The sequence below is a fragment of the Ictidomys tridecemlineatus genome, chromosome 12 (assembly GCF_052094955.1).
Source record: "Ictidomys tridecemlineatus isolate mIctTri1 chromosome 12, mIctTri1.hap1, whole genome shotgun sequence".
Taxonomy (NCBI): Eukaryota; Metazoa; Chordata; class Mammalia; order Rodentia; family Sciuridae; genus Ictidomys; species Ictidomys tridecemlineatus.
In genome coordinates this window covers 65,492,309-65,513,288 of record NC_135488.1, presented here as the reverse complement: position 1 = coordinate 65,513,288, position 20,980 = coordinate 65,492,309, and the positions used below count along the sequence as shown (strand labels likewise).

General features: G+C 40.3%; 1 protein-coding gene across 6 annotated transcripts in view; it reads left to right on the top strand.

The window, feature by feature from the left end:
- The window catches only part of Arhgap25 (Rho GTPase activating protein 25), an 83,793-nt gene that overhangs the window by 60,340 nt on the left and 2,473 nt on the right, over window positions 1–20,980 (top strand). For all 6 annotated transcript variants that reach the window (XM_040271088.2, XM_005322095.5, XM_040271087.2 and 3 more), the window contains 6 exons: window positions 958–1,165; window positions 9,096–9,228; window positions 11,899–11,972; window positions 13,613–13,734; window positions 14,554–14,750; window positions 17,537–18,066. In XM_040271088.2, coding sequence (XP_040127022.1) covers window positions 958–1,165; window positions 9,096–9,228; window positions 11,899–11,972; window positions 13,613–13,734; window positions 14,554–14,750; window positions 17,537–18,066 — 1,264 coding nt within the window. The remainder of the gene's footprint in view (window positions 1–957; window positions 1,166–9,095; window positions 9,229–11,898; window positions 11,973–13,612; window positions 13,735–14,553; window positions 14,751–17,536; window positions 18,067–20,980) is intronic.

Sequence of the window (20,980 nt, the reverse complement as noted above, 5' to 3'; positions counted from 1 at the left end):
TGAATCCTCAGGACACTAGGGGCCTGGAGCTTGATGGCAGAATAGGTAGGCAAGGATTGTGCTCATTTAGAAACTCATTTTGTTACCCATGGTGGGTGGGGGAATTCCAGATAGCCCAGTGCTATTGGGGTGGCGCTGGTCCATGCTTGCTCTGCTGGAGGCAGTGCAATTGGAGAAAAGATTTTTTGGAAAGCAATTAGCATCACATCAGGTCATAAAAATGTTCAAACCACTTGACCCTGTAATGCTTCATGTGGGAGTGTGTCCTATGGCAACAGTTCAGAAGAATCAAATGTCTGTTCACCTAGCCAAGTGTTAATTAACTAAGTAATTAATTAGACATAATGCATGTGTGCTACATACACCCCAGGAGGGTGGAGAATGTGTGCACCGTGGCAATGTTTATAATAGTAGTTATTTTAAATGTCACAATGGTTTAGCACAGTATGAGACAACCCTGTGTGGCCATGATGCTTTCATGCTCTCTGACTCAAGCAGAATTCAAAATGGGCTGCTTGCTGTCATGGTTTACTGCACGTTCCCAGGAGTTTATTGTCTGGGCTTGAATTCTGACGGTGCTGTGTCCTATATATGAGCTGGCAAGTTCACTAGCATGTCTAAGCTCAGTGTCTTTCACGTAAAATAGGTACAAGATTAAATAATAAAAGGTGTACAAAATACTTGGTACCATCCTTAGCACACAAATACTTGGTAAACTCCAGCTGTTGTTTTAAATATATAAATATGTGGGTGAATAGAAAAAAAAAAACCTGACAGAGACTGCCCCAAATTTATAGCTTCAGGAAATGTAATGAGTAATTTGTCTCCCATGTTTTGGTTAGTATCTTTGCACTGAATTCTTTAAAGCCACAGGCCACACAGAAAAGTAAGCAAAGCACTTTGATCTGTTAGTTGATCTAGGAAAGGTCTGAATGATGGGCTTTGCTCTCTTTCCAGCGGTGTTTGGCCAGCGCTTGGATGAGACTGTGGCCTATGAACAGAAGTTCGGCCCCCACCTGGTACCCATCCTGGTGGAGAAGTGTGCAGAGTTCATCCTGGAGCACGGTGTGAATGAAGAGGGCATCTTCCGCCTGCCCGGCCAGGACAACCTGGTGAAGCAGCTGAGAGATGCTTTTGATGCCGGGGAGCGGCCCTCCTTTGACAGGTGCGTGGTCCTCTCCTGCGGTGCTCCCTCTGCCCTCTCCTCTGCCTGGCCCCGTGAGAGGACCTCTCTATTCCAGTTGAGCCATGGGTCCTGCACAGACACTTCCAAGAACTGTGGCTTACAACAGAAAGAGCCTTTTGTTCTGTTCACAGTTGAGAATTCAGGACCTGTAACACAGTCGAGAGAGTTTGCTGTTATTTATAGCAGAGATGGTGTGAACCCGCACTAGAGCCTTCTGGGAAAGGTGACATCCAGGATACAGGGAACGGGTGCGCAGAGTAGGGCAGAAAGCTGGGAACTACTCTAAAGCCACCCTTTAGGAAGATAGGAGCTGAGCCTATAGGCGCGCACTATAGCAGGGAATGTACTGTATCGAATGATTTGTCTTTTTTATTGTTGTTTCACTTTAAACGACCCAGTTTTTGTTTGTTTGTTTGTTTTTTTACTATTTATGCTGTTTTTCTCATTTCTTTGTTTTCTTCATTCAGTCTGTGGGTGTTTTCTGTGTTGGGGGCTATGACAGGTAGTGGACAGTGTATAATGGAACAGGATTCTGGAAGCAGGACTTCAGAGAGGAGGCTGGCACAGAATCCTGGAAAAGGCAATGAATTTCTGAACTAGTGCAGTGAAAGGCAAGGGGTGGGGGCTGAGGGCTCTACATGACATCCCAGAACTGAGGGACTTTGGGAGATGGATGGATGTGGGCGGTGAAGGAGAGGCCCCAATCAAACCAGAGTCCCTAGGTTCTAATAAAGACAGCGGGATGAACTGCCACATGGGAGCATTCAGAGACTGCGGTCCTGCAGATTGTCAGCTGATTATCTTTCTGCCATTTTTCTTGGGAACCTCTCATTGTGTTTCAACAATAGTACATTTCCCAACCTGACTGTGCCTAAAGGCATTTTTAGACAGTGACTAAGCAGGGTATTTTTTTTTTTCAGAATCCCTGTGTTAAGGGAATGGGCCCGCCCCAGATTTCCTGAGGTCAGCCATGGAGTATAGACAGGGCTCCAGGCCAGCTTGTGTTCTCCTTTGGAGGTAGAAAGTTCACAAGTTGCAAAAGGGGAAGTTCTCAGAAGATAGTGCCAATTATAGGCTATCAAGAGCAAAACCAAAAAGGAAAATATACTCACAAATCCAAGATGTAGCTTTACAGTCAGGTACTCATGGTGTTCTTGTTTCTGTTGCCTCAAATGTCTCCCTTCTCCTGTCCCAATTCACCCATCCTCTCCTTTGTCCAGGAGTTGCCCTCACCCAGTCTGATGTATAATCCCCAATCCTGAAACCAAGGAGATTCTCAGGTTGTCTATACCTCTTACCACTTCAAAGCTTTCCAACATACTCCCAGAGTTTCCTTTGAGGAACAGCAGTTTTTAATAACCTGAAATAAACATTTCTTCACTAAAGAGCTTCAAAGACAATCATGTTGTCACATAAGGTTTTGGTCAATGACAGATATACAATGGTGTAAACCATACATTCTAGGTTTACCACATAGGAACATCTAGGATTGTGGAAGTACACGCTATGATGTTTACACAATGACTAAATTGCCTAATTACTCATTTCTTATAACACATTCTTGTTGTTAAGCAACACATGACTGTATATGGTAGGTGAAGATTTATTTTCCCTTACAGCTCTGCAGAATGAACACACTAGCCTTTGGAAGCCATGGGTATGAAAGATTTTCTTAATGGGCTACCTATTAAATATTTAGGATTTGTAGGCTAGATGGTCATTGCCACAAGTAGTACATGATGTTCTTACAGTAAGAAAGCAAAGACAATACATAAATGTGGCTGTGTTCTTCTAAAATTCAATTTATGGGTACTGGAATTTGAATTTTATATAATTTTCACATGTCATGAGATTTTTTAAATTTTTATATTTTTCATTTGTTCTTCTTAGTTATACATGACAGTAGAATGTATTTTGACATATCATACTCGTGGAGTATACTTCCTATTTTTGTGGTTGTACATGATGTGGAGTTACACTGGTTGTGTATTCATATATGAACATAGTAAAGTTATGTCCGATTCATTCTATTGTCTTTCGCCTTTCCATCCCCACTCCCTTAGCCCATTCCCAGCTCTCCATTCCATTAAACTTCCATTCCCTGTACACCCCCACCCCATTGTAAGTCAGTATCCACATGTCAGAGAGTACATTCAGCCTGTGGTTTTGGGGGGTTGGTTTATTTCACTTAGCATAATAGCCTCCAGTTCTATCCATTTACTGGCAGATGCCATAATTTCATTTGCCTTTATGAGAGAGTGATATTCCCTTTTATATATGGACCACATTTTCCTTATCCATTCATCTGTTGAAGGGCACCTAACTTGGTTCCATACCTTAGCTATTATGAATTGAGCTGCTATAAACATTTATGTGGCCATGTCACTATAGTATGCTGATTTTAAGTCCTCTGGGTATATTTCGAGGAGTGAGATAAAGGGTCAATTGGTGGTTCCATTCCAAGTTTTTTGAGGACTCTTCATACTGCTTTCCAGAGCAGTTGCTCCAATTTGCAATCCTACCAGCAATGTATGAGCTTACCCTTTTCTCCACATCTTCACCAACATTTATTATTACTTGTGTTCTTGATGATTGCCATCTAACTGGAGTGAGATGAAATCTCAGTGTAGTTTTAATTTTCATTTCTCTAATTGCTAGTGATGTTGAACTTTTTTTCATGTATTTGTTAATCATTTGTATTTCTTCTGTGAAATGTCTGTTCAGTTTCTTAGCCCGTTTATTGATTGAGTTATTTGATTTTAGGGTGTTAAGTTTTTTTGAGTTTTTAATATATCCTGGAGATTAATGCCCTATCTGAGGTACAGGTGGCAAAGATTTTCTCCCAGTCTATAGGCTCTCTTCATGTTCTTGATGGTTTCTTGCTGTGAAGAAGTTTTTAGTTTGATAGCATCCCATTGATTGATTCTTGATTTTTTTACTTCTTGTGCTTTAGGAGTCTTGTTGAGGAATTTGGTTCCTGAGCCAACATGATGGAGATTTGGGTCTTTTTCTTCTAGTAGGTGCAGGGTCTCTGGTCTAATGCCAAGGAACTTCTTCACTTTGAGTTGATTTTTGTACAGGGTGAGAGATTGGGGTCTAATTTCATTTTTTTTTTTTTACATATGGATTTCCAGTTTTCCCAGCATCATTTATTGAAAAGGCTATCTTTTCTCTAGTTTATGTTTTTGGCATTTTTATTTAGTATGAGATAACTGTATTTATGTAGTTTATCTCTGTATTTTCTATTCTGTACCATTGATCTACGTGTCTGTTTTGGTGCCAATACCATGCTGTTTTTGTTACTATAGCTCTGTAGTGTAATTTAAGGTCTGGTGTTGTGATAACCTTCTGCTTCACTTTTCTCACTGAGAATTGCTTTAGCTATTCTGGGTCTCTTATTTTTCCAATGAATTTGATGACTGCTTTTTTCATTTCTATGAAGAACATCATTGGAACCTTAATAGGAGTTGCATGAAATCTGTATAAAGCTTTTGTAGTATGGCCATTTTGACAATATTAATTCTGCCTATTCAGGAATGCAAGAGATCTTTCCATCTTCTAAGGTGTTCCTAGTGTCCCAGATATTTTAGAATGCTATATTGCTTTTCTCATTTACCTCTAAGTATTTTTATTTCACTCCTGATTTTCTCTGCTATTGATTGGCCATCCAACAGCATATTATTTAGTATTCAGGTGTTAGAGTAGCTTCTATTTTTTATTTTATTATTGATTTCTAATTTTATTCCATTATGATCTGATAGAATGTAAGGTATTATCTCTATTTTTCATATTCGCTAAGAGTTGCTTTGTGGACTAAGATATGGTCTATTTTAGTGAAGGATCCATGTGCTACTAAGAAGAAAGTGTATTCAGTCATCAATGGATGAAATATTCTATATGTGTCTATTAAATCATAATTAATTAATTGTATTTTTTAGTTCTATAGCTTCTTTATCTAGGTTTTTGTTTGGAGAATTTATCTAATGATGAGAGAAGTATATTAGAGTCACCCAGTATTTTTGTGTTGTAGTCTATTTGATTCTTGAAATTGAAGAGTTTGTTTCATGTACGTAGATGCAAAATTGTTTGGGGCATAAATATTTATGATTGTTATGTATTATTGATGTATAATTCCCTTAAGCAGTATAAAATGTCCTGTTTTGTCCTTTTTGATTAACTTTGGCTTGAAAGTTTCTATACTTATCTGATATAAGTATAGAAACGCCTGCTTGTTTACAAGAATCATGTGAATGATATGTTTTTTTCCATCCTTTTACCTTCAGTCTGTGGATGTCTTTGCTTATGAGGTGAATGTCTTGAAGACAGCCTATTATTGACTTGTTTCTTAATCCAATCTGCTAGTCTATGTATTTTGATTGATGAGTTTAGGCCATTTACATTCAGTGTTATTATTGAAATATGATTTCTATTCCCTGTGATTTTGATTTATTTCTGGATTTTAGTTTGAATTAGTTTCTCCTTTGATTGATTATTGTTCTAGTGTAGTTTCTTCCCTTTGCTGGTTTTCACTTTTATTTTTTCTTCATGAAATATCTTGAGTGTGTTTTGTAGTATAGGTTTTCTAGTTGTGAATTCTTTTAACTTTTGTTTATCACTTTTTGTTTTTATTTCATTGTCAAATCTGAAACTTAATTTTGCTGGGTATAGTATTCTTGGCTAGCATCCATTTTCTTGCAGAGCTTGGAATATGTTATTCCATGACCTTCTAACTTTGAGGGTCTGTGTTGAGAAATCAGCTGAGATACAGATTGATTTCCCTCTAAAAATAACCTGTAGTTTTTCTCTGGCAGCCTTTAATGTTTTATTCTTATATTGTTTATTAGGCATTTACATAATTGTTGTGGATCTGTTGTAATTTCGTACATTTGGGGTCCTGTAAGATTTCTGTACTTGATTTTCCATTTCATTCTTTAGGTTTGGGAAGTCTTCTGATATTATTTCATTGAAAATATTGTACATTCCTTTGACTTGTGTCTCTGAGCCTTCATCTATCCTGATTAATCTTAAATTTGTTCTTTTCAGGTTATCCCATATTTCTTGGAAGTTCATGGTTTCTTAATATCTTTTTCCATGGTAAACTTTCTTTTCAAGATTATATATTTTTTTCTTCATCACCTGAAACTCTATCTTCCAAGTGATCTAGTCTGCTCTTGATGCTTTCAACTGAATTTTTAATTTGGCTTATTGATTCCTTCATTTTGAATGTTTCTATTTGATATTTTTTAGAATCTCTTTCTCTTTCTTGAAGTGATCTTTCACTTCCTGTATTTACTGCAAGATTTCACTCCTTATATCATCCCTTACCTTGCAGATCAGTTTAACCATGTACATTCTAAACTCTTTCTCTAACATTTCTTCCACTGTGGTGTCAATGGATTGTGTTATTGGTGTATCTTGGTTTGTTTGGAATGATTTGGTTCTTTCTTTTTCATGTTGTTTGTGTGTCTACCCAACTAATAGTATGAATGTGAGGCAGTAGAGTTACTACCCTGTGGACTTATAATGTCCCTGAAGGTTTCCAGTACATTACCATTTACGGGGAGAGAAATAATAACAACAACCATGCAAACAATATAAAGCATTAAACCAAATATTCCTGCTATGACATCTACAATGTTAGTTGTCACAAAAAACAGAAATAATATGATCAGTTATTGCCTACAATAAGAACAGTAAGTTTGCAAAAGGGTTTACAATTTTAAATGGTGAACAGGAAGATAATAGAAGTGATATAGGATGTGATGATTGTGAGGGAGTAGGAAAGAAGATAGAAGTAAAAAACTAAAGGAAGAGTAAAAGAGAAAAGAATATAGATTGGCTGTTAGCAGAAGAAAAGGGAAATAGGTTAGAGAAAAATATATATATAAAATAAATATATATATATATATAATTTTTTAAAAATAAAAATAAAAGAATACAAAACAAAACTGAAATATACTAATCAAACATCCTAGTCCTCAAAAAAATGATCTATGAACAATGACTGGTTTCAAAATCTAGAAATAGGAAATAAAACAAATATGAATATGTATAAATGTCCATGAACCATTAAGGTCACAATTAAACACAGAAAAGAAAAAAGGGAAAAAAAAAAGGAAATTAAAAAAAAAAACTCAGATGAAAAGTTAAAGAATTCTACCCTCTGGATTGCTTGGAGTGGTAATGTCACAGGTGGAATTCCTTGAGGCAGGGTTTAGGCTTAGGTGGATTCCAGGCTCTTTACAGAATGCCAGCTGGTCTGGAGATTTTAAATTGGTGTACCTCTGGGGCCCAGAAATTGCCAGTCTATGCTGGAAGACTGCACCCCAGGGACCTCCTCTGGGTTCTACCTGTGTGGTGGAGGAGCCTACAGATCCCATATTTCCTAGTCTTGGATTCAGTCTCCAAACTCAGTCTGTCCCACCCCTGCCCTTTCGAATTTCCAGCCTATCGCGTGTCTCCCAGCCCATCCTACAAACAACCAGATTGGGGTGGCGGGGAGTCAGGTGGGTTTCCATGACCAGTTGTCCCCTGTGTAAACTTATCCCCATGTTTGATTTTCTCCTGGTCCCTTAGGCACACTCTGTGTCACACAGCTTGGGTTTGATCTCTAAACTCTTCATACCCAGACACATTTCAGGCCTCCTAAAAATTCAGGTTCCTTTAATTCCCTTGTCCTTCTACTTGGCTCATGGGGGAACCACTCTGGCTGGTGCTTCTGGCCGTGGCAGCGGTGGTACTAGGATTTCTTCCTTATTTTATTATACCCAGCCTTCCTGACTCTCTGATTTGCTTTCAGGATCCAGTTTTAAATTCCCGTAAAGTCCCCCTCGCCATTTTTTGGTGCTATTGTTCGTCCACCTTGCTGAGAAGCTACCTGTCTGCTTTCTTGATTTCACACCACAGAGCAGCCTCAGGAAAGCCACCTTCTCCATTCTGACATCTTGTGAGATAGTCTTTGAGCTTTTTTTTAACCTCAATCATTCAAACACATAGAACTCATTTTCAGCTTGCAGGGGCTGGGCCAGATTCGCCTTCCAGGCTGTGGTTTGCCAACCTTGGCTTTAAACAGAGAAACTGAACCACAGAGCCAGTCTCTTTCACTCAGTCACACAGTCATCTGAATGTTGTCCCAGCTCCTACAGTGGGAACTCCTCTCCTTCCCCTCCAGCCACATGCCATCTGTCTCATGGTGTAACTCCTTGACACTTCTCAGAGGTGCTCCTTCATCTGACAAATCACCTATGGCTCCCCAACCCTGCCTTGGGTTCCCTTGCTATACTTCCATATGATATACTTCCTGAGCCCATCCACTTCCTGGGTCCTGGGCTTCCCATTTCATGGCTCTAACCACACAACATGGTAAGGACCTGGAAACACTGATGTCCTTCCAACTGTGTGGCCAGTGAGGTCAGGGATCCTGTGTATCTCTTGGATCTAAAATCCTTGTGCTTGACAAGAAAAAAATAAAAGAAAAAAGTTCTCTTGTTTGCTTATCAGTTGAATGGATTATTGAGGAAATCCATGAATGAATCTGAGAGTTATTTTAAGCACTCTGGGAGATTTAAGAAGTCAGTGGGTCAAAGATATAAAAGAGTCAACACATAAAAAATCAGAGACAAATTAGACTGCAAATTGTTAGATCTAAATGACTTGAGGAAAGAAGAAAGCAGTAAAGACAAAATAGTTGAAAATGCTTTAGTGAAAAAGTGGACCTTGAATTTAACTTTGAAGCAGTTGGGTGGAAATAGAGGGGGAAAGTGTACAGGGTTGGGTTCCAGAAGGAGGAATAAGTAAAAATGGGTGGGACTCTACAGTTTGCAACTTTCCCCAGGAACTCCTGGTTGTACTCAGGGTGGAGCTGAGAAGAGTTCTGGAGAGTCAAGGAATGTTGCTTATTTTCTTCCAGAGACACAGATGTGCACACGGTGGCTTCTCTCTTAAAGCTCTACCTCCGAGACCTCCCAGAGCCAGTGATTCCCTGGAGCCAGTATGAGGGCTTCCTGCTCTGTGGGCAGCTCATGAATGCAGATGAAGCAAAGGTTTGTGTCTCCTTAGTTCAGTGGTCCTGCTTTAGAAGAAAGTGATTGGTTTCCTGAACATTCTTGTGGCAGGAAGCAGTGAGTCAGGGGGCCCCACAACCTTTGGTGAGATGCTTTGTCAAACTGGGTCTTCCGCTGCAGCATAATGACAGATGATGCCAATCATGGTGATTGGTACCCAGCCTTCTCTAAGGAAGGTAATGCACCACAGTCAATTATCTGAGAATCACTTTTAAAATAACGAGAGAGGAAGAATAGACCTGAGAAGGCTTAAGAGCTCTGTAGCCTTGCTGAGACCTGCTGGGACACAAGGACAGGCTGACCAAGCCAGAGGGCTGGTGCAGGTTTGGGCTGGTTAAGCTCTCTGATGGCAGTGGATATCAGAAATGGTTGCTGGAGGAAAGCACATGCCAGGGAGAGGAAGGACAGGGAGGTTTGCTTTGAATTTTTTTTTTTTTCTGTGATAGCTGACTGTGGGGTCTGGAATCACCATCTGCAGCATCATGCTAGTGAGAGTACATAAGTTCACCAGCAGGAGTTTTGATCCTATGCAGATTGTTTCCATAGAGGTCTCATAGTCCACTACCACAGGAATCATATTAGAAAGCCAACTGACTAATCAACAAAATACTAACAGCAATAAAACCTTCATTTTTTTTAACAAAGACTTTTAATACCAAATGTCCATGAATATATTTGTGCTACACAGTTAATTTGGGGGTATAAGTCTCCCCTTTAACTAGGTTGACTTAGCATGACTTTTTCTAAAACTCTGTCTGGCAAAGTGATGCACAGAAAAACCTCTGATGAAGACCTGGACTTAACTTTGCTTTTACCCTTGGGCAAATTATGCATCTTCTATGAGATTTGGTTTACTTTCTTAGACCAATAGAACTTTCTATAAGGATGGAACCATTATATATTTGCACTATCCACATTTACTATAGTAACCCCTAGTTACTCATAGCTATTGGGTTCTTGAAATGTGTCTAGTGTACCCGAGGAATCAAATTCTTAATTTATTTAATTTACTTAAATAACCACATGTATTAATTAGCTATTTTGGTAGACAACATGGGCTGAGAAAATTTTCATAATATTCACAATACCCAGGATTGCTTTGAGGGCTAAGGGATATGACATAGTGAGTAACATTTTTAAAGAATATTGGTATGGGGGTTAATTTTCTAATCTGCCTCAGAATTTGTTGAAGGTCACCTCCATAGAATATGAATATATGTATATATTTTTTTTTAATGGAATTTTCAAGTGAATGAAGAAATAGTGTTCTAACCCCTTAGGAAAACACAGCTGTGAGAATTGCCATCCTGACTTGACAGTGGGAAGCCTCAGATCCAGGCACGAGTAGAAAGGCTATTTTACATTTCAAAACCAGGACAGGAAGAGAGCAATAAAGATGTAGCTCACCTGCTCTGGCCATTATAGCTGTTTTTCTGAATAAAATTAGATCACATGATCTGATGTAGTATATTTTGTATGTAAATTATGAATTTTGTGGGATGAGGGGGATGAGGATATGAAAAGTCTTGATTTATAGACTTTTAATAAATCAATTTTATTGTTTTATGAAAAAATGTTATAAAAAAGTTTTAAAATTGGGCTAAAAAGACAGATGTTTCAGGTGACATCCCACCCCCTCAGTTCTAGGGAGAAGAAGAAAGACTCTCAGATGCAGCACAAAGATTCCAACCCCTGAACTTCCGCCTGTTAGACCACCTTCTCCCAACATCTCCAATCTCAACATATTTGAAAGTCTCTATGTCCATGGTGATGCATATTAATACCAAGGGCCAAGATCTCACTAGCTAAAATATGGCAGAGGTAGTTGCTTGGAGGGAGGGCTCAGTTGACAAGGAGGGATCTCATCATGAAGTAGGCACTCTGGATCAGACACCATGAGGCTGCATTTGGACTCACAATGTTACAGGGTGAGTTTTCCCCAGGAGAGCAGCTCAGGTTTTATGATGAGGGTGCCCTTGGACCACATGTGAACTTGTGTACTCTCACAAGCTGGAGATCATAGATGATGACTGTAGACCCCACTGATAGCTGAAAAGAACAAAGGTCTCGTGTCCTTCCTGTCTCTGGAACGTGCTTTCCTCCAGCAACCACTCCTGATATCCGCTGCCATTACAGAGCTTGACCAGCCCAAACTTGCACCAGCTCTCTGGCTTGGTCAGCCTGTCCTTGTGTCCCAGCAGGTCTCAGCAAGGCTACAGAGCTTGCAAGCCTTCTTAAGCCTATTCACTTTGAAAGTGATTCTGGAGATATTTGATTATGGTCCAATTCTTTATTTAATGGATCATCACATCTCAAACATGCATTAAGCAAACAATTATTGTGTGAGTGGGTAAAATTGTCCAGGTTTTATAGTAGCTCAAGGTCAAGGGTGGAGTAGGCTGGCAGAATTCCAGACAAATATAAAAAAAAATGCACCATAACAAAAACTTTGACACACCCTGTGCTATTTTTTGCAACTTTCTGAGAACTTACAGTTATTTCCAAGTAATTTTTAAAAACTCACAAAAGTATAGGAACAGGAGTGACTGCCAAAGTGTTGTTTCTGCACAGATGCACCAATTATGTTGCTTGATCTCATCGTTGGCAACTGGGCAGGCTTCCTTACTAGTGTTAAAAATCTCTTCCCAGGCTCAGCAGGAACTGATAAAGCAGCTTTCCAGCCTTCCTCGGGACAACTATAGTCTCCTGAGCTACATCTGCAGGTGAGGGTCTCCTGATGTCAACTCTACCATGTTTGGCCACATTAGAAAATTCAGAATGAATTCTCTAGTTAGAAAAGGAGAAACTATTTCCAAGATTGCAGAGATTCAGGCCCAGAACTTAGAAAGGTCAACTCTATTCACATAACACTGAGGAAGCTTCCTGTTTCTACAAGATAATTTCAAGGATCCCTAGAAATCTGGTTGGCACTCAGAATGAACAAGCTCCTCCTTCATGCTTGCCAGAGTCCTGGGACATGCCAGAGAACCCAGAATCTTTTTAATGTTTCTAGAATGATCTCTGGTCTTCCTGACACAGGACCATAACTTAACACCTCAGAGACATTTATTATGAGCTACGCTTTTTGTTTCCTTCAACTTTTTCTGGGGACCTGCCATGTGACATCCTTGTGATATGGGTGTGCTGGGGTGGGAACCTGAGTCACCATCCCAGTCAGACCCAAATTTTGTCTTCTATTTTGTAAAAATAAATTTGTTATAATTTCCAGATCATAAAAGTGATACTTGCTTGATTTGGAAACCAGAAAGATACAGTAAATTATAAATAAAAAATGAAAATTACACAATCCCTCTTGTAGCAAGCACTAATCTCTATGAACATTTGGACACGTTACGTTTCCTTCTGGATGTTTCTCTCTGTGATGGATCTTTTCATATATCCATCTAAAAATAGGAAGACTTTTTATATCAGATTGAAATTTTTAAATCGCATCTGACTTTTTTGCCTTATTTTTGGGCCGTGAGCACTCTCCAATGTCATAAAATAGGATTATAAATGATGACATAGTATTTCATAATGTTTTATCATTTGCACATATCACTATTTAATAATTTCTATATATTTGGGACTTTATTTTTATTTTTTATATTTGGAAACTTCCTAGGTTTTGGCAAGTCTCTGATTATCACTATTGATATCATATTTTTAAAAATTTTTGTTAGCTCTTTGGTCTTGCATGACGGTAGAGTTATGTTGCTACAGTCTATCCATTTAAAAATTTTTTTTTAGAAAAAGTACCCTGAAATTCCCTTATGGATTTGTTCAGGCTTTGGTGGTGGTTGTTTCTTTTACAGTGAATCTGAGAATTTCATGCCTCAAATGGATAAAAATAATCTAAATTAATGGTCAGTTTTTGGACCTGCTGAGGGTTAGAGCCTCTGCTGGGTCCTCTGAGGGGAGGATGAGAAGGAGGATGCACCATGGCTTCTGTCTCTGAGACCTCACTGATAAAGTTTTCCTCTCTGGAGACGTGGGTGGGATGTCTCTGAGAACTGGGAGACAAATATATAAAGGCAAGACCGGAGGGCAGTCAGTTGCCCATTTTAGTCCCTCTGGTCATCCCTTAGCTCCCTGAATTTCATCCAGCCGCCCGCTTATGTGATTCTGTGTGCCCAGACCCACCCAGCCCCCAGCAGCTGGGCAATCCTCCATGGTTTCTCTTCCCTCCTTAGTCTTGAATCTTTCAGGCCAAAGCTAAACTCTTTGTGGGCAGAGCAGACTGATTCCATTCCTGAGACAGAAGGAAAGAGTTGAGATCTAGCAAGAATCTTGCTGTACCTGTTAAGTATTTTCTCCTGGCAACTTCCTGTTTTCTACTGTGGGATTTCTTGGCTGCCTGCAGGTTTCTACATGAAATCCAGCTGAACTGTGCTGTCAACAAGATGAGCGTGGACAACCTGGCTACTGTGATTGGTGTGAATCTCATCCGGTCGAAGGTTGAAGACCCTGCTGTGATCATGAGAGGTACACAAGCCTGGTCCTGCAGAGAAGGCAGGCCCAGAGGCAGCAACAAATGATAGCACCGTCCCTCCTGTTTGTGCATGGCTCTGCATTTTTGCCAAAGGCTTTCAATTGATTATCTTGTCTGAATCATATTAGCAGCCCTGGGAGGCAAAGAGGGCTGGAATGACATCCATTTGCCAAACCACACATCTGGGAGAGAATAAGAACTTGCCTGTGATCACGCAGCATAGTAGGCTGACATGTAAACAGCTAGTGTTTCCTAGTTTTTTTTTTATTACTTTTAAACACTCTTCACTAGGTGGAGTAAACAAGATTTCATGTTGTAAGTCAGATCACAAAAAGGCTTCTGAAAACCTGGATGGAGAAGACTTTTGAGGTTGTGTCTTGTCTCCATAAGCAAAAGTCCTGGCATTGAATACTGATGCCTGTCATGGGTGCTGGAAGGTAGTGTACCCAGCACACATTTGATAGGTGTCCAGTGTGAAACCAGGTGTCACTGAGGACCACAGCATGAATGAATGATGTCTTCATTTTTTCTTTTGTCATATTGCTATTTTCCCGATCAGAAATGAATCCAGAGAACGATAGGCTGAAAATATCCTTCATGGCTCCCTCTTTCACCATCTTAGACCATCCCTTTCACCATAATTTCTTACTCCAAGCAATTAAGAAGGGTCCTAAAAGAAGCAAAATGAGGTTCTTTGGGGCCCTGTGGTTTAGGGCGGAGTTTGGAGATAAATCATGGTTGGAAACTGTTGAAGACCAACTACCTGCCTCCTATCCCATAGTCCAGCACTACAAATCTCTTTCTTCTTTCAGGGACCCCTCAGATCCAAAGAGTGATGACCATGATGATCAGAGACCATGAAGTCCTCTTCCCGAAGTCCAAGGATGCTCCCCTGTCCCCCTCTGCCCAGAAAAATGATCCCAAGAAACCTCCGGTGCCCCGAAGCTCTGTGGGCTGGGATGCTACTGAAGATCCCCCAATTTCTAGGACGGACAGCTTCAGTAACACGGTAAGACACAGAGAAAACTTTCTGTCACCGTAGAACTTTCCTTTCCTCCAGGTCATTCCGTGTAGAGCTGCTTTGGGTGACAATCTGGCAGTTATGGATGATGCTCTGGCAGGGGTCCCAGCTGTTGCAGACCCACTGAACACATCTTGAGTTCCTGGCCTCTTTTCAAATTTGGCTTCTGTGGGCTTCATGGACATGGAGTTACTGACCTGCATACAAGCGGCCTAAAGACTGGGCAGTGCCATCCCCTCTGCAAGTCTCTCTAAAAGAGAAACCTTTTCAAACACATACCAGGGAAGTTCAAGGGGAAAAAAAATAGATACCACATTGTAAATGTTTTGGTGAGAGTTGTTGAAAGTTCTGTGTGAAAGTCCAGAGAGAACTGGCTTCCTGCTAACCCTGAAACGTGATTCTTTCCTCAGAGTTAAGTGATGTGTTCGTGTAATACTTCTCATTCTCTGATAAGCTGTCTCAGCAATGTCAGTCCCCTCATTTGTACAGAAGAGCTGGAGCTCACGTTCCCAATGTCCCCAAACTGCAGATTCCAACATGTAGATGACTCGAGGGCAATAATTTACAAAGGTCAAATATTTTTATATATTTATAAGGACAAACATTTTTTAAAAGACCATGTGAACTTTATATAGCAGCTTCATCTTTATGTGTGGCCAAGAAATGAATTTAAGATTTCTGGTTGACCAGATAATTTAAACTACCTATAGTACTATTAGTCCTGAAGATGAGAAAACAAAAGTGATAGTGATTGTAGCTGTGGCTTTTCTTAAATGAAATGTGTCTGGACATAGGCATCCTACGAACACTCAAGAATTAAATTGCACTTTTAAAATGTTCATATTTCCTGTGAAAAAGTTATCCTAGCAGTCTTTGAGAATAGCCATTGCTATACTTATTCGTCAGGTTTCCACTATTTGGTGTTTGCTGTGGCCAGCTATTATGCTGAGAAACTTAATTAGATCACCTCTGGAGTCCTCACCATGATTGTAAGACAAAATTTACCATGATCATTAAAAAAAAAACACCCATTTTTTAGTTGTAGATGGATACAATACCTTTATTTCGTTCATTTTATTTTTATGTGGTGCCAAGGATTGAACCCAATGCCTCACTTGTGCTAGGCAAGCTCTCCACTGCTGAGCCACAACACCCGCCCTGCCATTTATATTTTTTGATTGAGGAGCTTAGGCCAGAGAGGTCGACCAGTTGGTCTAGCATGACAGCACTAGAATGTTATAGACCAGGACTCGGGTCTAGTTCCCACTTCAGGAACCAGGTGCTTCTGACACCAGGGAGTATGATAGAGGGAGCTTGAACCCTGATTTTCACATTTTATGTTTCGTGCTCAATTCTGTCTGTCTCTGTCTTTCTGTCTCTGTCTCTGTCTCTGATTTAAATTTAAAATATACAATATATACACATGGTTCAAAAAGTGAGGAAAATGATGTGCATTGAAAAGTCATGTTCCCTCTCCTATTCTCACACACCTTCTTTCCTACTTTTATTAGTTTTTTTTATTCATGCCTTCAATTTTTTTTTGTACAAATATAAAGACTTGAATGTAAATTGTTATCTCTCTTTTTACACAAAATGTAGCATGATTTCTCTCTCTCTTTCTGTCTACCTGCACTCTTTCTACATGTACACATTACTCTGTCTCTTGCATTTTTTAACATTGTGGTATACCCTAGAGACTTTTTCATGTTGACACATAAACAGCTACCTCACATGACCTCATATTTTTGGCAGGTATATTGTATTCTATTCTGTACATGTGCCATACTCTACATAACCAGTCTGTGTAGATGCTCAGCTTATTTTCAGCCCTTTGCACCACAGACAAGGCCACAAGGAATAACTTTGACCACACATCCTTTTGTAGTCAGCTAGATATATTTGTGAGATAAATTCTCAGAAGTAGTTTTGCTGGTTCAGAGGGTAAGTGGATCAAAAACTGTAATTTTGATAAAAATGATTAGAGTTTGTGTCATTTTATATTTCTACAAGCCATGCATAAAAGAACCTATTTCTCTACAGTTTCACTAACAGAGTGCTCCATCAGATTTAGGGGTTTGCCCATCTGATAGGTGAGAACTGTTATTTTCATAATTTTAATTTGAGTTTCTCCTACTATGAGAGAGGGTTGAACATTGTTTCTTATGTGAAAGGTCTGGTTGCATTTTTTCCTCTATGACCTGTCTAATCTTGTCTTGTGCCCATATTTATTCTGATTGTTGATCTTTTTCTTCCCAATTTGTGTAAGCTTTATGTGATAGGAAGAGTAGCTAATGGGAACCCCTTTGTATATTGGGGAGAGTTACCTAGGAGATGTATTGCCAGTATTTTGGCCAATTTGTCATTTTGCTTTTGTTTAGCATGGAATAATTTGTTTGTTTTAGTTTTGCTCTTTTTACTTTTGGAGGTTATGGAAATGCATGTCAATTGAATTTATTGAACTTTTCTTTATGGTCTCTGGATTTTGAACCATAGAAAGGATTCTCATCATTCGCTCATAAAATAATTCATTTACCACATCAAGCAAATGATTTTAATCAGTGCTTCATCTTTAGAGCATGACACGTTCCTTATGTACAGTATCTTTTTGGAAAATTACCATGCAGATAATCAAGAAAAGTGACAAATTAAGAGATGGTCTCCTAATTAAAAGTGTCACAGATGTGACTCATCTCTGCAAGACTCTAGTCCTTATCTTAGGGGCAGAACACATAGATGGAAAAATCCCATGTAACACCCATGGCCATTTTTTCTAGGCAAGTGACTCTGATGCCACAAGCCCTACTGGACCACAGCCAAGTGACCAGCATCAGGACAACAGCAAAACCCCCAAGGAAAAGCCAGGAGATTGGAAGCTGCAATCCCGAAAAAGGACTCAAACGCTCCCTAACCGGAAATGTTTCCTGACATCAGCTTTTCAAGGTGCCAACAGTAGCAAAGTGGAGATCTTTAAAAATGAGTTCTGGTCACCTTCATCAGACGCTAAGACAGGGGAAGGGCACAGGAGAACCTTGTCTCAAGACTTGCGCCACCTCTCAGACTCCCAGAGGACTTCTGCCTATGATAACGTCCCTGCCCAGCCCGGGTCCCCTGGGAATCAACCCAGTGCACTCTCTGCCCCTGCCTGTGACTCCAAGAGAGATCCTCTTGCCAGCACAGACTCTGACACTGGGCCTGCAAGAAAGAACTCTGGAGAAGAGGAAATTGATTCTTTGCAGAGGGTGGTCCAGGAACTACAAAAGGAAATAGAAACACAGAAGCAAATGTATGAGGAACAGATTAAAAAGTAAGTTATGGTAAGAGGAGCACCAGGCGGTACTTGGTTTCCATCTGTGGAAGCAATAGATGTTGTTCTTATTGGCCAAAAAATTCACATTATGAAAATTTTAGGGAAGACAGTAATCTTATAGCAGTCAAGCCTAATATGTCAAAGGATTAAGGGAGAAATGAGATTCCTCAATGAATGAAAACTCTAAACTTTAGATTAAATTTATAAAAACCTAAATAGCTAAGCCTAAATAGCTTTATCAACATTTTCCAGATAGTGGTCCCTTAAGGTAAACAGGCCTTAATGAGTTAAGAAGAACTTTAAAAAATATTTCATATCATGTCATTTGTGGATTCTCCAAATATTTCATGAGCACCTCCTGTGGACCAGGCACTGATCCAGATGTTGGAGAACAGCACTGAACAACACAGATAAAAGTGCCTGTGCTTATAGACAGCTCTCTTTTAGTGAGGACAAGCAATCAATAAAAATATATAATAATGGGGCTGGGGATGAGGCTCCAGTGGTAGCGCACTTGCTTGGCATGCATGGGGCGCTGGGTTGGATCCTCAGCACCACATACAAATAAAATAAATATTAAACTAAAACTAAAAAATAAATATTAAAAAATTCTCTCTCTCTCTAAATATATATATATATATATGTATATGTGTATATATATATATACATATACATATATATATATACATAAAATAAAATATATGTCATGCCAGATGGTAGAAAATGCTGTCAGCTTTGGAGAGTTCAGGAAGTCAGTTAGAAGTGCTAGTGTTAAAGGGGTGGTCAGGGAATGCCTTGCTAAGAAGGTGTGTAAGTAAAGGCCTAAAGGAGATGAGGACACAGGAGGCCCATAGATGGGGAAAGAGAAGCAAAGGTGCAGAGGCCTAGAAGCAGGTAGGTCTGGCATATTCTGCCCACCAAGAGCTAAAGAGCCTGGAGTAGGAGGAGAGTGATGATTAGGAGATCCGGGAAGAGAAGTAGGGTGTTCAGGGCACAGTAGGGTGTTGTCAGCCATCAGGAAGCTTGATTAAGATGGAAGCTTCTGGACAGTTTCTACCTCACTTAATGCTTTGTCTGATCATTGGCTTTCTGTTGAGCACAGACTGCAAGGGGCAAATGGAAGTGGGAGGCCAGTTAGGGCAGCTGGTGCTACAATCTCATACAAATTCCAAAAATGTTTGCCCACAATTTATTCCTTTGGGTAGATAATTTTTTTTATTTGTACTATGATTGGCCAGCAAATTCTTTCTCGCAAGAGGAAAACCTCCATCTAAGTTTGCCTGCATGAGCACTAGTCATAAGATCTTGAAATATGAATTAGCAGGGTTTTGTATTTATGGATACTTCATCCATTTAGACTCAGGTACCTGAAAGGAAGACTGTTGTGAGCCCCCCATCCATTGTTCCCTGCAGAGAGCTCCATCAAAAGCAAAATGCAGCTCCTTTGTCTAAGAACCTATCATCAATCATCTGTGGAATTACATGCTTTCTGTGACATCTCGGCAGTGAACAAAACAGCCCTAGAGAAAGCTCACATCACACTCTAAGACAAGTGTCATTGACAGAGTAGAAAGAGAAGCAGCTGCCACAAAGGTGGCTGCTCCTGAATAGAACAGAGTCCTGTGAATCAACCTGTCAGGGGATCCCCTGTCCACAGTAGAGGGAGGAGGATTGACGGCCTACTCTTAAGTTTTGTGTTTCAGAAACATCTTGTCATGGAACCCCCACAGAAATCCTCTACTCTCATTTCCCAGAAGAAAGGGGGGCTTAGGAAGTATGGAAGGTTCCTGAAGGTCACGTGACTAATCATGCTGGGGCTGGGATTTGAACCCAGGTCAGCCAGGCCCCTGAGCCCATCCAGCCTCCACCTCTCCACTGGATTCAGGAGTCAAGTTCTAGCACAGTATCTTGCTTGGGATTTTCTCCAATCCAGAAGGCGTTATAGAATGTGGAGAAGAAAATTAGATTTGTGATGAGAGACTCAAAAGGAATAGGACCGGTTTTGCTCCAAGAAGAGATTGACGGGGATAGGCAAGGCTCTGAAGTGGGGCTGTTACATGCAGAATAGGCCAAGGCCCTAGAAGATAAAGTCTGAGACATGGGCTCTGATGGCAGCTCAAGTCTCCACATAAACTTGGGCAGGCTTCTCAGAGAGTAGGGAGGGAGCACCCCACAGAATGAAACTGAGTCAAATTTCCAATCATACAATCCGATCTGAATTTCACCTCATAGGACTAAAATCCCTTCCTTTTACTTAAAAATTCAAAGTGTACACTCATTCCTAAGGGTTAATTCAGCCTAACCTGGCAGGAGGCACCTGGGAGTCTATTATGATTTTGGCCAATAATAATGAAAATTCTTCCCAGAGGTTTGGGAGGCTGAGGCAGGAGGCTTTGTGAGTTCAAAGCCAGCTTCAGCAACTTAGGGAGGCCCTATGCAACTCAGTGAGACCTTGTGTCTAAATAAAATACAAAATAGGGCTGGGGATGTGGCTCAGTGGTTGAGTGCCCCTGGGTTGAATATCCAGTCCAAAGAGAATAAGAGGAAGGAAGGAAGGAAGGAAGGAAGGGAGGAAGGAAGGAAGGAAGGGAGGGAGGGAGGGAGGGAGGGAAAGAGGGATGGAAGAAAATTCTGAGAATTCAGGAAAGCTGCAGATTTTTCACCTGAAGCAAGATTCAGAAGTGGGGATGGGGGGCTGCCGGACCATACTTCCTAAGAGCGGTTCCCTTTGCTTTCCAAGTCTTGATCCCCCAGAAGGACCTTAATAAAGGCAGTCTCCAAACCACATTTTGCATGGGAGCAGGATGAGGAGGTATCATGTGCACAAAAGTGTTGAGTCTGGAATTTGGATGAGGCTTCCATCCTTTTTATTGAACAGAACAGGTACAAAGTGCCGTAGAGGTAGTCGCAG